This window comes from Physeter macrocephalus, chromosome 7, assembly GCF_002837175.3.
Source record: "Physeter macrocephalus isolate SW-GA chromosome 7, ASM283717v5, whole genome shotgun sequence".
NCBI classification, from domain to species: Eukaryota; Metazoa; Chordata; class Mammalia; order Artiodactyla; family Physeteridae; genus Physeter; species Physeter macrocephalus.
The window spans coordinates 38329762-38345134 of record NC_041220.1 but is presented as its reverse complement, the minus strand read 5'-3'; the positions used below and the strand labels follow the sequence as shown (position 1 = coordinate 38345134).

Here is a 15373-nt window from a genome sequence, read left to right as displayed (position 1 = left end):
GGTCTGTTCATATTTTCTATTTCTTCCTGGTTCAGTCTCGGAAGGTTGTGCTTTTCTAAGAATTTGTCCATTTCTTCCAGGTTGTCCATTTTATTGGCATAGAGTTGCCTGTAGTAATCTCTCATGATCCTTTGTATTTCTGCAGTATCAGTCGTTACTTCTCCTCTTTCATTCCTAATTCTGTTGATTTGAATCTTCTCCCTTATTTCTTTGATGAGTCTGGCTAATGGATTACCAATTGTGTTTATCTTCTCAAAGAACCAGCTTTTAGTTTTACTGATCTTTGCTATCATTTCCTTCATTTCTTTTTCATTTATTTCTGATCTGATCTTTATTATTTCTTTCCTTCTGCTAACTTTGGGTTCTTTTTGTTCTTCTTTCTCTATTGCTTCAGATGTAAGGTTAGGTTGTTTATCTGAGATTTTTCCTGCTTTTTGAGGTAGGATTGTATTGCTATAAACTTCCCAGTTAGAACTGCTTTTGCTGCATCCCATAGGTTTTGGGCCTTTGTGTTTTCATCATCATTTGTTTCTAGTTATTTTTTGATTTCCTCTGTCATTTCTTCAGTGATCTCTTGGTTACTTAGTAGCATATTTTTAGCCTTCATGTGTTTGTATTTTTTACAGTTTTTTTTCTGTAATTGATATCTAGTCTCATACCGCTGTGGTCGGAAAAGACACTTGACAAGATTTCAATTTTCTTAAATTTACCAAGGCTTGATTTTTGACCCAAGATATGACCTATCCTGGAGAATGTTCCATGAGCAATTGAGAAGAAAGTGTATTCTATTGTTTTTGGATGGAATGTCCTATAAATATCAATTAAGTCCATCTTGTTTAATGTATCATTTAAGGCTTGTGTTTTCTTATTTAGTTTCATTTAGTTTGATCTGTCCATGGTGAAAGTGGAGTGTTAAGGTACCCTAGTATTATTGTGTTAATGTCGATTTCTCCTCTTATGGCTGTTAGCATTTGGCTTATATATTGAGGTGCTCCTATGTTGGGTGCATAAATACTTACAACTGTTATATCTTCTTCTTGGATTGATCCCTTGATCATTATATAGTGTCCTTCTTTGTCCCTTGTAGTAGTCTTTAATTTAAAGTGTATTTTGTCTGATATGAGAATTGCTACTCCAGCTTTCTTTTGATTCCATCTGCATGGAATATCTTTTCCCCTCCCTCACTTTAAGTCTTCATGTGTTCCTCGGTCTGAAGTGGGTCTCTTGTAGACAGCATATATATGGGTCTTGTTTTTGTATCCATTTAGCCAGTCTATGTCTTTTGGTTGGAGCATTTAATCCATTTACATTTAAGGTAATTATTGATATGCATGTTCCTATTACCATTTTCTTAATTGTTTTGGGTTTGTTATTGTAGGTCTTTTCCTTCTCTTGTGTTTCCTGCCTAGAGAAGTTCCTTTAGCATTTGTTGTAAAGCTGGTTTGGTGGTGCTGAATTCTCTTAGCTTTTGCTTACCTGTAAAGGTTTTAATTTTTCCATCAAATCTGAATAAGATCCTGGTTGGGTAGAGTAATCTTGGTTGTAGGTTTTTCCCTTTCATCACTTTAAATATGTCCTGCCACTCCCTTCTGGCTTGCAGAGTTTCTGCTGAAAGATCAGCTGTTAACCTTATAGGGATCCCCTTGTATGTTAATTGTTGCTTTTCCGTTGTTGCTTTTAATATTTTTTCTTTGTATTTAATTTTTGATACTTTCATTCATATGTGTCTTGGTATGTTTCTCCTTGGATTTGTCCTGTATGGGACTCTGTGCACTTCCTGGGCTTGACTATTTCCTTTCCCATATTAGGGAAGTTTCAACTATAATCTCTTCAAATATTTTCTCAGTCCCTTTCTTTTTCTCTTCTTCTTCTGGGACCCTTATAATTGGCATGTTGGTACATTTAATGTTGTCCCAGAGGTCCCTGAGACTGCCTTCAATTCTTTTCATTCTTTTTTCTTTATTCTCCTCTGCGGTAGTTATTTCCACTCTTTTATCTTCCAGGTCACTTATTTGTTCTTCTGCCTCAGTTATTCTGCTATTGATATCTTCTAGAGAATTTTCAATTTCATTTATTGTGTTGTTCATCATTGTTTGTTTGCTCTTTAGTTCTTCTGGGTCCTTCTTAAATGTTTCTTGTATTTTTTCCATTCTATTTCCAAGATTTTACATCATCTTTACTATCATTACTCTGAATTGTTTTTCAAGTAGAGTACCTATTTCCTCTTTATTTGTTTGGTCTGGTGGGTTTTTACCTTGCTCCTTCATTTCCTGCATATTTCTCTGTCTTCTCACTTTGCTTAACTTACTGTGTTTGGGGTCTCCTTTTCGCAGGCTTTTACTCCTTTCCGTAGTTCCTGCTGTTTTTGGTGTCTGCCCCTAGTGGCTAAGGTTGGTTCAGTGGGTTGTGTAGGCTTCCTTGTGGAGGGGACTGGTGCCTGTGTTCTGGTGGATGAGGCTGCATCCTGTCTTTCTGGTGAGCAGGACCATGTCCAGTGGTGTGTTTTGGGGTGTTTGTGACCTTATGATTTTAGGCAGCCTCTCTGCTAAATGGGTGGGGTTGTGTTCCTGTCTTGCTAGTTGTTTGGCATGGGGTGTCCAGCACTGGAGCTTGCTTGTCATTGAGTGGAGCTGGATCTTAGCGTGAGACAGAGATCTCTGGGAGAGCTCTCACTGACTGATATTACATGGGACTGGGAGGACTCTGGTGGTCCAATGTCCTGAACTTGGCTCTCTCACCTCAGAGGCTCAGGCCTGACACGCTGCCAGACCACCAAAACCCTGTCAGCCACATGGCTGTTTGGAAGTCTGAGGTCTTTTGCCAGTGTTCATAGGTGTTCTGTAGGAGTTGTTTCACATGTAGATGTATTTTTGATGTATTTGTGGGGAGGAAGGTGATCTCCACGTCTCACTCCTCCACCATCTTGAAGGTCTCCTCCTAGGCAAACTTCTTAAATCCAGCATTTCTTAAAAAGTTAAGAAATACACCTACCACACAACTCAGCATTCATTTCTAGGTATTTATCTAAGAATAGATGAAAGCATATGTCTACCCTAAAGCTTGTATATAAATTCTCATGGCAGCCTTATCTGTAATAGCCAAAACCTGGAAACAACCCAAATGCCCATCAAGAATTATTAAGCGGTTAAATAAATTGCAGTATATCCATACAACAGAATATAACTCAGCAATAAAAAGGAACAGATTACTGATACGACATCATATATGAGTCTCAAAATCATTAGGCTAAGTGAAAGAAGCCAGACCTCCCAAAGGTGTACATACTGTATGATTCCATGTATATAAAATTCTACTAAATGAAAACTATTCTACAGTACAAAAAGCAGATGAGTGGTTGCCTGGGGCAAATGGTAGCTGGAGAGAGAAGAGAGGAAGGGATTACAATGGAGCACAAAGAAAATGTTTAGCTTTGATCGATGTTCTCTAGGTTGTGGTGATGATTTCATGAGTATATACACATGTCAAAACACATCAAATTGTACACTTTACATATGTAAAGTTTACTTTATACTAATTTATACCTCAATACAACTGTGGAAAAATACGTATTTATGTTGGGAGACACTCCTTCATGGGTCTTTCAACTCCTAGATGTCTCTCTAGGTATGCCTAGTGGGCAATGTCCTGACTGCTCTTCACTTGGCCTTTTCTCAGGGTTGTATTTAACTTTGAGGTATAAGGTAAATCTCTCTCCAAAACAAAGAGCAGGCCTGATTACTGTTTTGGGCGGGTCCCCCAAATTCAGTGTCCCTCAGCAGTGATATATGTACCAAGCATCCATCTGGCCCCATGGCATCACTCCCATGGGAATTGAGAGCAAGCAGAACCAATACCAGGCTGATACCCATGCTGTTTGCTATAAGTAATGAAATCCTCTGTCTCTGACCCAGATGTTTCACACCTTATGTTAGCATCCACTGAACAATAATCAGCTGGCTTTTAGCTTGTAAATAGGGCAAAATCAGACCCTGACAATATATACATAAATTTTGAACAAGGCTAAAGAATAGGATGTCAGAGTGTAAAGTGTTGAGAAGTGACATGGAGGCTAAAAAGATATGGCCATAACTCATGGTAAATTAGAAGCTACTGAATTCATAGGTACAGTACTATTCTTCATGATTTATTTGCAATTTGTGCACATTTTCTCATTAAATATTTAATGAATAAATGAAAGAAATGATTGGACTTAAAGGTTAAGTAACCTAAGATCATACACTAATAAAACGATGGAGAATGATTTAAATTCAGATCTAATACCTAAGTTCAAACTGTCAGCCACTGTTATGCTGTATCCATAAAAGAGCTTAAATGTATATTGTACAGTTTGGCCTCATCAATGTAGATTACAGAGAATCATTTAAGGATTTTAAGCCAAGAAGCCATGGACTCCAAGGTAAGTGCCAAAACTACAACTTTCAATAACTTATGAAAGATGGATTAGAGACAAGAATAGTTCTAAAGAGAACACATAAGAGAATATTATAATAGTTCAATTGAGAGATTCCAAATGCAGGGAGAGAAAATGAAAGAACTGGAATTAAGAGTTGTTTAAAAAGAACTGAAAGGATTTAAAAATTTTAATTTGGAAGATGACAAATAGGGAATAACCTAAGATGACACCAAGGTTTCTAGCTTTGGTTACTGAGTGGGTGTGGCACCATTTAATTAAGCTTGGGAATGGGAAGAGGGAAGGAAAAGGATTCCAATGGTGTTGAGTGCTACTTAATGCTGAAAATTTTGTATTAAGTTTTTGCGTGAACACTTTAATAAGACTTAGATATTATTCTTAAGAGATGTTATTATTCTTATTTTCACATGAGAAGTATGAGAAGCAGAAAGATTAAATAACTAGTTTTGGTTCATATAAATGTCAGGATTGGATGTGAACATTCTCCTCTAAATCCAGAGACCATGTTCATTTCACTGCACCACAGTGTTTCTCTAAGAAGTAGATATTCTAACACAACACTGTAAATAAACTATATGTCAATTTTAAAAAAAAGGTAGTTATTTGCTGAACATCTGCCTGGTTTACCTTTAAAGCACCTTGTGGGACTTCCCTGGTGGTCCAGTGGTAAAGAATCTGCCTTCCAATGCAGGGGATGGGGGTTCAATCCCTGGTTGGGGAACTAAGATCCCACATGCCACGGGGCAACTAAGCCCACGTGCCACAACTATTGAGCTTGCTCACCTCGACGAGAGAGGCCACGTGCTGCAATCTACAGAGCCCATGTGCCCTGGAGCCTGTGTGCCACAACTAGAGACAGAAAACCTGCACATCACAACTAGAGAGAAACCTGAGCAGACCGCGTGCCATCATGAAAAGATCCCACGTGCCTCAACTAAGACCCAACACAGCCAAAACAAACAAACAAAAAAACAGCACCTTGTGTGCATTTTAAAACAAAGGTCTTGAGCTTGGAAGAAGAAAGCTGAAGAAAGGGACTCAAATATAGACAGAAAGCTAAAATCACGGAAATGGATGTGAACTAGAGTATGAACTGAGAGAAAAATCTTCAAGTTGGAACCTGGCATTTATGGTGCAGGCAAAGCAAGAGCACACTAAGAAAAGTCTGAGAAAGAAGTCAAGAGGAGTAGAAGCAAATCCAGAAAAACTGTTATCTTAAACTCCAGATAAGTTTCCTCTAGTATTACGCTAGAATACATACAGTTTTGATACTATTATGACTGTATTAATCCAGAAAGCTAAGAATGCCCTGATGCTGCTCTGATATTCATGCCTTGTTCATACAGTGATCTCTACACAGGAACCTATATGCAAGGAACATAAAAAATGAGACAGCAAAGTATCATTTTATCATTATCTGAATTAGATTTAATTACCTCCAACAGAGAGTTCTTTGGTAAAAGTAGAGTTAGAAAACCAAGGCTTGAGTCCTAAATTGGGACTCATATTCATTTCTTTAGATAAATCTTGGGATTAGCAGGCTCAGGCATATCTTCAGAGGAAAAGAAATAGGCAGATCTACAGAACTGGCTCAAGTCTAACTAGTGGTCTAACTCACCCAACAATTTGCTGGCAATAAAGATGCAAAATTAAATACAGATGGGGCCCAGAATGCTGTTATAAGTACTCCCCCACCCCAAAAAAGAAATCTTTAGATTCTGAGAATAATTTCAGGTTTAGCTGATCAGTAACTACGAGGTAATTTAAGATTGAGTAATAAGAAAAAAGTGAAATATATTTAGCAAGCCACTTTGTTAAAGTAGGTATTGAAACTGCCCTAAAAATATTTCCTATCTAAATATATGTACAAATACCAGACTTAGTTAACATTCAAGATTTGTAGATTTTATAGAGTTTCACTTTCGTAGGAAAGCCTAAATGTTTACAAATAATTATAACCTGAGATTCAGTTATTCATATCTGGGAAAAACTTGTATACCTAGTAAATATTAAACAAATTTCAATGACAGTATTTAGGAATAAATAAATAGTATTTAAAGCATTGACCTTGTGGACTTCCCTGGTGGTACAGTGGTTGGGAATCTGCCTGACAATGTAGGGGCACGGGTTCAAGCCCTGGTCCAGGAAGATCCCACATGCTGCAGAGCAACTGGGCCCATGCGCCACAACTACTGAAGCCTGCGTGCCTAGGGCCCGTGCTCCACAACAAGAGAAGCCACCGCAATAAGAAGCCCATGCACTGCAATGAAGAGCAGCACCCCCTCATCACAACTAGAGAAAGCCCTCGTGCAGCAATGAAGACCCAACCCAGCCAAAAATAAACTAAAAAGAAAAAAGAAAAGACAACAGGTGTAAATGCATAAACTATGGTAAGAAGTAGTCTAGTATGGCCAGTGTACTCAGAGGAAAAGGTAGGTATGGACTAACAAATAGCATTGGGAAACTTGGATTTCCAAAACAAAAGATGAAAAGATTAGAATTTAGACCTCTTCCATACACCATCCACAAAATCAATTCAAAATGGATTAAAAACTTAGACAAAAGACATGAAACTATAAAACTTCTAGAAGAAAACATAGGAGGGAAACTTCTCAGCATTGGTTTTGGCAAGGATTTCCTGGATATGACACCAAACGCACAGCAATAAAAGCAAAAACAGACAAGTGAGACTACCGCAGACTCAAAATCTTCTGCATAGTGAAGCAAACAATCAGCAAAATGAAAACGCAAACTATGGAATGGGAGAAAATATTTGCAAACCAGGTATCTGATAAGGGGTTTAATGTCTAAAATATATAAGAAACTACAACTCAATAGCAACCCCCCCCGACCCTGCCTATAACCTGATTAAAAAATGGGCAAGGACTAGACTAGACATTTCTCCAACAACAACACACAAATGGCGAACAGGAATATGAAAAGGTGCTCAACATCACAAACCATCAGGGAAATGCAAAAACACAACGAGATAGCACCTCACACCTGTAAGGATGGCTATAATAAAACAAAAATAAAACCCAAGAAAATAACAAGTGTTGGTGAGAATGTGGAGAAACTGGAATTCTTGTGCACTGTTGGTGGGAATTTAAAATGGTGCAGCTGCAATGGAAAACAGTATGGAGGTTCCTTAAAAAATTAAAAATAGAACTACCTTATGATCCAGCAATACCTGATCATATATGAACAGCTATATATGATACCTAAATTGCTATATTCTATTACTTTCAGTCCAGCAAACTGACTACAAGTGAACTGTAAGCCTACTTACCTAGCTTTGCAAATGGAAAATTTAATCTCTGGTTTACTGAAAATTATGTTCATTAATCAGCCATTATAGGATTGGAGGGATATAAAAATGTTTCACAAGACCGTAACAAATAATGAAAACAATTAGCCAATGCTATCTCAAGGAGCTGTCATTTGTTATCCCAAGAATATGATCAGAAGGACATTAAGAACATCATAATTACAGATGAAGAGTCCAAATTTAAGATGACTTCGGAAGTATAATCATAGTCAGGAGACCACACGGTAAAACAGTTTTCACGTAAGCAAAATCAAGTTAGTCTTTATCTCTTCTTCCAAGGTATAGCACAAAATGTGACTTGAAATCAACATACCAGGTGGTATACATCAGCTCCTCCTAAACTGCTCAAAATTGACTCTGCATCCCACATTAAAAAAATATAGAAAGAAATCCAAAATACATGATGAGCCTATTGTTCCAAATTCTATCTACATAAAATTTATTTTTTCATGATTACTTATAGAGGAAATCTAAAAACTTTTAAACTGAGAGTATACTATCTTCCATGCAAACATCTCAAAGTATCTACTAGAAATGACAGCAATTTGTGTTTTTAATTTTTCTTTAATTTTGAAAAAAGTATTTTTATTTCATGAAAAAATATGGTAAAAAAAGTCCCACTAAATTCCATTCAAATCACAGGTCTTCAATCACAAAATACTTCTCCACTGTCTATACGGTGCAAACATGCAATGTTGTTAATGAGATTACACTGAAGTTAACATGGTCTCTAGATGCTACTGTATAACTAACTAAAGTGAAATGAATTGTCTTTCATGAGACTCCTGCACTATCAAGAACATAAATATATACTCCTGTCCAGAAACAAGATGTATATTTTGTAGTGGATAGCAAAATCATTCTTAGTCATATCACCTAAACCTAACGCAACCAAGATTTAAATATTATTCAAGCTTTCAGCCTACAGTTAAAAAAAAAACAAAAAAAAAAAACCCGAATTTTTAACTTGAGTGGAACTCTTAGAATATATATTACAAAATTCTGCATAGGCCTAATGGCGTCTTTGAATAAACCTACTCCATTACTGGAGAACAATGAATGAGGAAAATGTTTCAGTTTCCATAAGGTTCTTACCTGTATAATGCATCATCAATCTCCACAGATTCTGCTGGCATATTGGGCAAATTTGTATTCACACTGAAAAAAAAAAACATAACTTATAAGGGCCAGTATGGCTATTCAATATTCATATTCTGTAATGTAAAATTCAATTATACATGGGATCAGATTCACCAGTTACTAAAACAGGTTTTACAAACCAGATATATATTTTATTATTTACCACTTTATTTAGATTTTAAAAATAGATCAAGATTAAATTCACTGACTGCCTACCCTCTGTGTATTATAAAATTAGAGCCCATGGTTGCTTTATTCTCAGGTGTTGTTTATCATTGCTACATATATTCTGATGGATCTATATTTTAGCAATTTTATTTGAGTGCCCCATAAACCTTCTATAATATACACAATCGGAATTTACCATATAATGATATCTAAGCTTATTTCTACATGTTTGACCTCTCCTCTGCCCTCCAGATTTTACGCATCTGCCAGAACAATATCTCTATTCTGATGTCTAACTGGTATCACAAACATAACAAGCCTCAAACAGAATTCAATTTCCCTTGCTTAATCTATTCTTCCCCAGTCTTTCTCAACTCACTTGGGACCACCAAGCAAATGATGCCACCACTTACTCACATGCTCAGGCCAAAAATCTAAGGATCTTCTTAACTTGTTCCCTTATTTTCTCTATCTGTGAGTGCTGTTAGTTCTACCTTCAAAAGGGATCTCAAATCTGATCACTTCTCACTATTTCAGTCAATACAGTCTCAGGCCAAACCATCATCATATCTCATCTGAACTACTTCAAAGGCCTCCTAACTATTCTATTTCTATTGCCCTTCCCTTTAATTTATTTTCCATCTAACAGCCTAAAACTTTTAGAATGTAGTCAGACATTACTCCCTAACTTAGAATTATCCTTCAGTAAGTTTTCTTTACCCTTTGAACAAAATTCAAACACCTTATCATACAAAATAGGGCCTTTATGTATGTCTCCCAGTTACCTGTCCAATCTCAATGCCCACACCTCTCCCTCTTGCTCACTATCTTCAGCTACACTGGCCTACTTGATGGTCCTCAAAAAGCCAGGCTTGCTATCACTTCAGTGTTTTCATACTTGCTATTCCCTTTGCTTCAAATGTTCTTCCTTCAGATCTCTGAATAACTGACTCTTAACATTTAAGCCTCTATTAAAATATTGCTTCACAAATATCACATAGACCATTCGGGATCACCCTATTGAAACTGAGCAGGACCCTGTGGGGCCTTTCCTGGGACAGATTTCCCCTCCCTGCTTGTTTGTACAAAAGTTTTAGCCTCCTAGGCTTCCCCCAAGTTCCAAAGAGCAAATTTAATCAGAGAGGTGAGAAAATGTAGAAACAAAGGAAAGCAGTCAAGCAAAGCAAAGTAATAATAGTTTAGCCATAAAACAAAGTCAAGGACCTTTGTTGTCTTGCAGATGCTAAACTCCCACCAGGTGGACGAAGTTAACTGTGTGCTGAACTGCTGATCAGTTGGAACCAGAAGGCTGATGATTGAGGTTCCCAAAACATTACCCTGTACCTCACCATCAAGCAATCAGAGAACTGAGCATGGATCACACACCCCACGACCCTCTCCCTCAGACTGTCTTTAAAAACCCTTCCCTGGGGCTTCCCTGGTGGCGCAGTGGTTGAGAGTCCGCCTGCCGATGCAGGGGACGCGGGTTTGTGCCCCGGTCCGGGAGGATCCCACATGCTGCGGAGCGGCTGGGCCCGTGAGCCATGGCCGCTGGGCCTGCGCGTGCGGAGCCTGTGCTCCGCAATGGGAGAGGCCACAACAGTGAGAGGCCCCCATAAGGCAAAAAAAAAAAACCCTTCCCTGAAAGCCAATGGGGAGTTTCTGTCTTTTGAGCATGAGCTGCCCATTCTCTTTGCTTGGCCCTACAATAAACTGTACTTTTCTTCACCATTACTTCGTGTCAGGAGATTGGCTTTGGTGTGCAATGGGAAAGCAGACCAAGTCTGGTTCTGTAACACAATCAAACGAAGTGGCTCCCTAACTTGTTAACCTGCTGTATTTTCTTCAAATCATTAACTATGTATGTTTTTCATTATCATTAACTATCATCTGCCTTCCCCTATAGAATATATGATCCATTAGGAATTCACTACTGTATTCCAAATCCCTAAAACAGTACCTGGCATTTAATAACAAGAGCAAACATGTGTCACACACTGCTTTAAGCGCTTTAGATGTACTAACTCAGTTAACCCTTTCAACAACTTTATGAGATAGACAGTATTACTATCTCCATTGAACAGAGGAAAAAACCTGAGACTGACAGAGATTAACTTAAATAATATGCCCATGGTCACAGAGCAGGTAAATGGCAGAGCCCTGAATCTAATCAGTCTAGCTCCTGACAACCACATTATACTGCCTACTGCCTCTCACAGTAGGCATGAAGAAAGCACTAAATAAAAAAATCTGTTAAATGAATTTTAAAAATTAAAAAAAGGTTAAACATACTAGTGTAACAAGACACAAAGTGATGTATCATTTACTGCAGTTCATTCCAATTTTTTCATAGCATGGCACAGAAAGAAAAATGGTAATAGGTAAACACTGGGAAACAGAAATAGTTCCTGGACAGAGGGAACCAGCTGGGACATTTGGGCCTGAGCCACGGTGACAGCTAAGATCAATATCATCTTGGCAAAAGTGTGATCCATTCTAGGTTTTGGGAAGCTCTAATTATCAATTACAGGATTCTAAAAACAACGTGATAGCACAAAAATTCAGTTTTGGAAACTTATTTTCTAGGCCTGGTGTTACTATGCAAGCCAAAAGATTTGAAAATATAACAAAATGTGACTATTTCTGTTATCAAATATTGATTAGATGATCAAGTGATATCAGCTTCTAGCTAATAAAAACACACAAATACACAATATACCCTGGCACTGTAACAAAAATTTTTATTACAGCTTTCTTACCTCTGGTATACTTTCACTAGCTATCTTCCTTGCATGGAGGGCAATAGTCTAGTGGGTAAAGCTCTTAAGTAAACATGACAAGAGCTACATTCTAACCAGTTCTGTCACTTAATGATACGACTGGCACCTACTTTTCAGAAAGTTCTGCCTTACTGGGATATTTCAAAAATCATTCTTATGATAAGGTCTACATGGCGATCAAAAATGCTTTAAATAAGGGGAGGTTTTGTTTGTATTACATAATATCTCCCAAGTAAATCTGGCAATGGCAGGCAATACCATGGTATCAAAAGCATCCCTTCAGTCTGAAGCTGGTGAAAATGCTACAGGTTTGTGAACATTCACATTAGCTCAAAATCAAATATGCGCCACTTTTATCTTTGGCATATTGTATTCTGGTAGTGGGCAGAATGTAACTATCCGCTTTATTAATTACGAAATGATTGAAACAGGAACTACACGCACATTTCCCCTCTATTTTTGCCGGAATGGAAAAGACGTGAACCTCAACACCAACTGGGAAATAAGAATGGGTAACTCGTGGGTTTTTTTCCTGGATTTCTTTTTCTTTCTTTCTTTCTTTTTAAAGTGCAGTCAACAGAGGCCTCAGAGTGTCCTGACTACCACTGATTCATTATTACCAAGTTCCCTCTGGTAACAGTTTTCAAAGGAGGATCTCAGCGGAGGACAGCACACAGCAGAGCTTAGCTTTCACTTTATCTAAGGCAGGGAAGGTGTCGGGCACCAGGTCTGGGAAGCTCACACCGAGCGACTCGGACCAGAACTCTCTGCCGGAGCCCCTCCCTCCCCTCCACGTCCGGTGACTGGGAGGAAGGAGGATGGCAGACCCCAACCAAAACTGAGAAAGCGCTGAAAGGGGCGGTAAGTGGGCTTTTTCTTCAGCGAAGCCGGCAGTCGCAGAGGCCGGAGCCCCCGCCGCCACACCCACACCGCGCGCTCCCCTAGCCGCCCAGGGCCGGCTCTGGCCAGCGCCGCGGCCTCTCGCACGCTCCCTGCCCGCCTTAGGAGGAGAAGCAGAAAGCCGGACCTTGGGTCCTGCCCGCCACGCCTTGCTTCTTCGCGCCCACACACGTCCTCTCACCTGCTGGCCCCCCAAGAGGAGCAGGACGCCTCTTCCCCCTGACGTGCGGCCACCGGCTGAGAGCCCTCCATCGCCTCCTGAAACGCAGCCGCTGCTGGATACTGGGAGGCAAGGAAGGGGGCAGGACTGCGAGGTCAAGGGGCGGGCGGTGACGTCACCGGAGGGGGCGGGCCTGAGGGAGCGCGCAGCCCGGCGGCGCCTTCCCGTCAAGCCCAGAGGCTTCCTGGCTTCCGGTTTGGGTGTGGTCGTGGAGTGGGATTTGCTGCAGGTGATTGCAGGGAGTGGACTGTTGCGACTGGGGTTTAGAAGATGTAAACCAAACCAAAACACTGAAGGTACGAGTCATCTACCAAACACAGAGGATTCCAGTGGCCAGCGAAGTGATGGGATTGCGTAGCAAAACCCTTAAGAGTTTTATAGCAGGAAGAAGAAACCCCTTCATTTTATACTTTTAAAAAACCCGAAGGCTAGTAATAAGTAGCTCCGGATTTCCAGTCTGGGATTACATTTTAAGACGTTACACGTTTAACAAATAATTTTGGACGTCTATTATGTGTCAAGCACTGTCACAAATTTGATAGAATCGTGATTTTATGAGCTATGAATGGCATTTGGCATCCAGGTTGCCCCCTTCACTTTGTGAGGGACAGAAATTTACTGTGGGTGTGACTTGCCAGATTAAGTAACTGAACATATGTGTAAGGACCTCTCATCTAATTCCCTTTCCATTGACTCCCCTTTCACTTTTCTTGGAAAATAACAAGAATTAGCGTGACTCAATAATATTACGATTTATCTTTCATTCTAAATAAGTGTATGTTTGGAGAAATGTCTGTAGGATTTTTAAAACTGACAAATACTTTGACTCTATATATTTATATCATCTGTAATGTATGATATTTTTACTTAGAATTTCTTCCCATTCTGGTGTGGAGAGAGGGTCCAGGCAAAAGGGCATTATCCTTTGTGCCTCTGTTCTCTTCAACTTGCACATCTCCAAATACCTGGAAACTTCATATTGCTCACCTATGCCATCATTCAGATTTCTCAATCAAGTTGTGTACCTTTTCTACATAATCATGAAAATGAACTTGGTCTGTGTCCCATTCTTTCAAGGTTCTGCTCTAGGACTGGACTTACCCCTGTCTTCCCTCTTTATTCTAAAATTAATAGATATAAATATCTTTGAAAGGTTCGCTCCGCAAATAACACCAGTTTCTCTCCTAATTTCTTTTCCCTGTTTCTTTCCTTCTTAAATATTTATTGAATGCCTGTTAAACATTAGGGCCTAATGACTAGACGATGATTAGGTGATAGAGATACAGTGATCCCTGATTTCATCAGTCTCATTGTGGGAAGGCAAAAAGTGGAAAATAAATGAAAAATAACATTAGAAAGTAAATACGATGAAGAAAACTTTATAAGGTGAAAGAGACTTGGGGAGGAGGAGAGAGACAATTTTAGACAGTAGTCAAAGGTGGCCTCTTTGAAGAAGTGATATTTGAGCTAAAAACCTAAGTGATGTGAGTCCTGTGAATATCTAGCAGAAGAGCATTCTAGACTGAGGGAAAATCAAGTGTACACTTTAAAATTTTTCTTTTTTGAGATTTGTCACCTTCTGGTGTATGTTTGCTTATTGGTAAATTGCCTCTCTACCTTTAAAAGAGACTGGTCTTTTCCTGGAGAAGGAGATTCAGAGTGTGAGGAGGAATTTGATGGGAGGGAAAATCTCCATTGCTGGCTTCGAAAGGGGAAGGGGGCACATAGAAATGAATGGGAATGGCCTGAAGGGGCTTACGGTGGCCTCCAGCTTCCAGTCAATAAGGAGAAGGGGACCTTGGCCTACAGCTGCAAGGAACTAAATTTGGTCAACACCTACATGACCTTGGAAGAAAACCCCAAGTTCCAGATCACAACAGGTCTGCTAGTACCTTGATTTCAACTTTGTGAGGCCCTGGGCAGAAAACCCAGCTGTGATGGGCCCACAATTATGACCTTAGAACTGTGAGCTAATAAATTTGTGTTGTTTTAAGCCACTATGTTTACGGTAAGTTGTTATACAGCAATAGAAAATGAATATACTGAATATTATCTAAGACCAACATTTTTCCACATTTTAACTTCCTTGAAATTGCAATGTATTTTTTTCTTTTTTATCAGTACAGAAAATAATGGTGTTCTTAAAATTGAAGTCATGATAGATTTGGTGAAGTATAGTGTGAATTATTTCAAACAAACAATATAACAGATACCCAGATTTAACAGATTTTAGTGTATTCTTACATTTGCAAAATGGGGAAGAAAATTGGAATATCACTAGACTTTTCACAGTGAAACTTTTTCCAGAAGAAAGTGGGACAACATATTTTGGGTACTCAAGGGACAAAGCACGCACTAAGGATTTTATATCCAGCAAAACTAACTCTCACGTACAAATGGTATAA

General features: G+C 39.0%; 1 protein-coding gene across 5 annotated transcripts in view; it reads right to left on the bottom strand.

The window, feature by feature from the left end:
- The window catches only part of UBA6 (ubiquitin like modifier activating enzyme 6), a 108000-nt gene extending 94946 nt beyond the window's left edge, over nucleotides 1-13054 (bottom strand). For all 5 annotated transcript variants that reach the window (XM_028491806.2, XM_024131947.3, XM_007108005.4 and 2 more), the window contains exons 1-2: nucleotides 12930-13054; nucleotides 8856-8918 (exon numbers count right to left, since the gene is read on the bottom strand). In XM_028491806.2, the coding sequence (XP_028347607.1) occupies nucleotides 8856-8918; nucleotides 12930-13000 (134 nt within the window). In that variant the 5' untranslated portion in view covers nucleotides 13001-13054. The remainder of the gene's footprint in view (nucleotides 1-8855; nucleotides 8919-12929) is intronic.
- Nucleotides 13055-15373: the final 2319 nt, after the last annotated feature.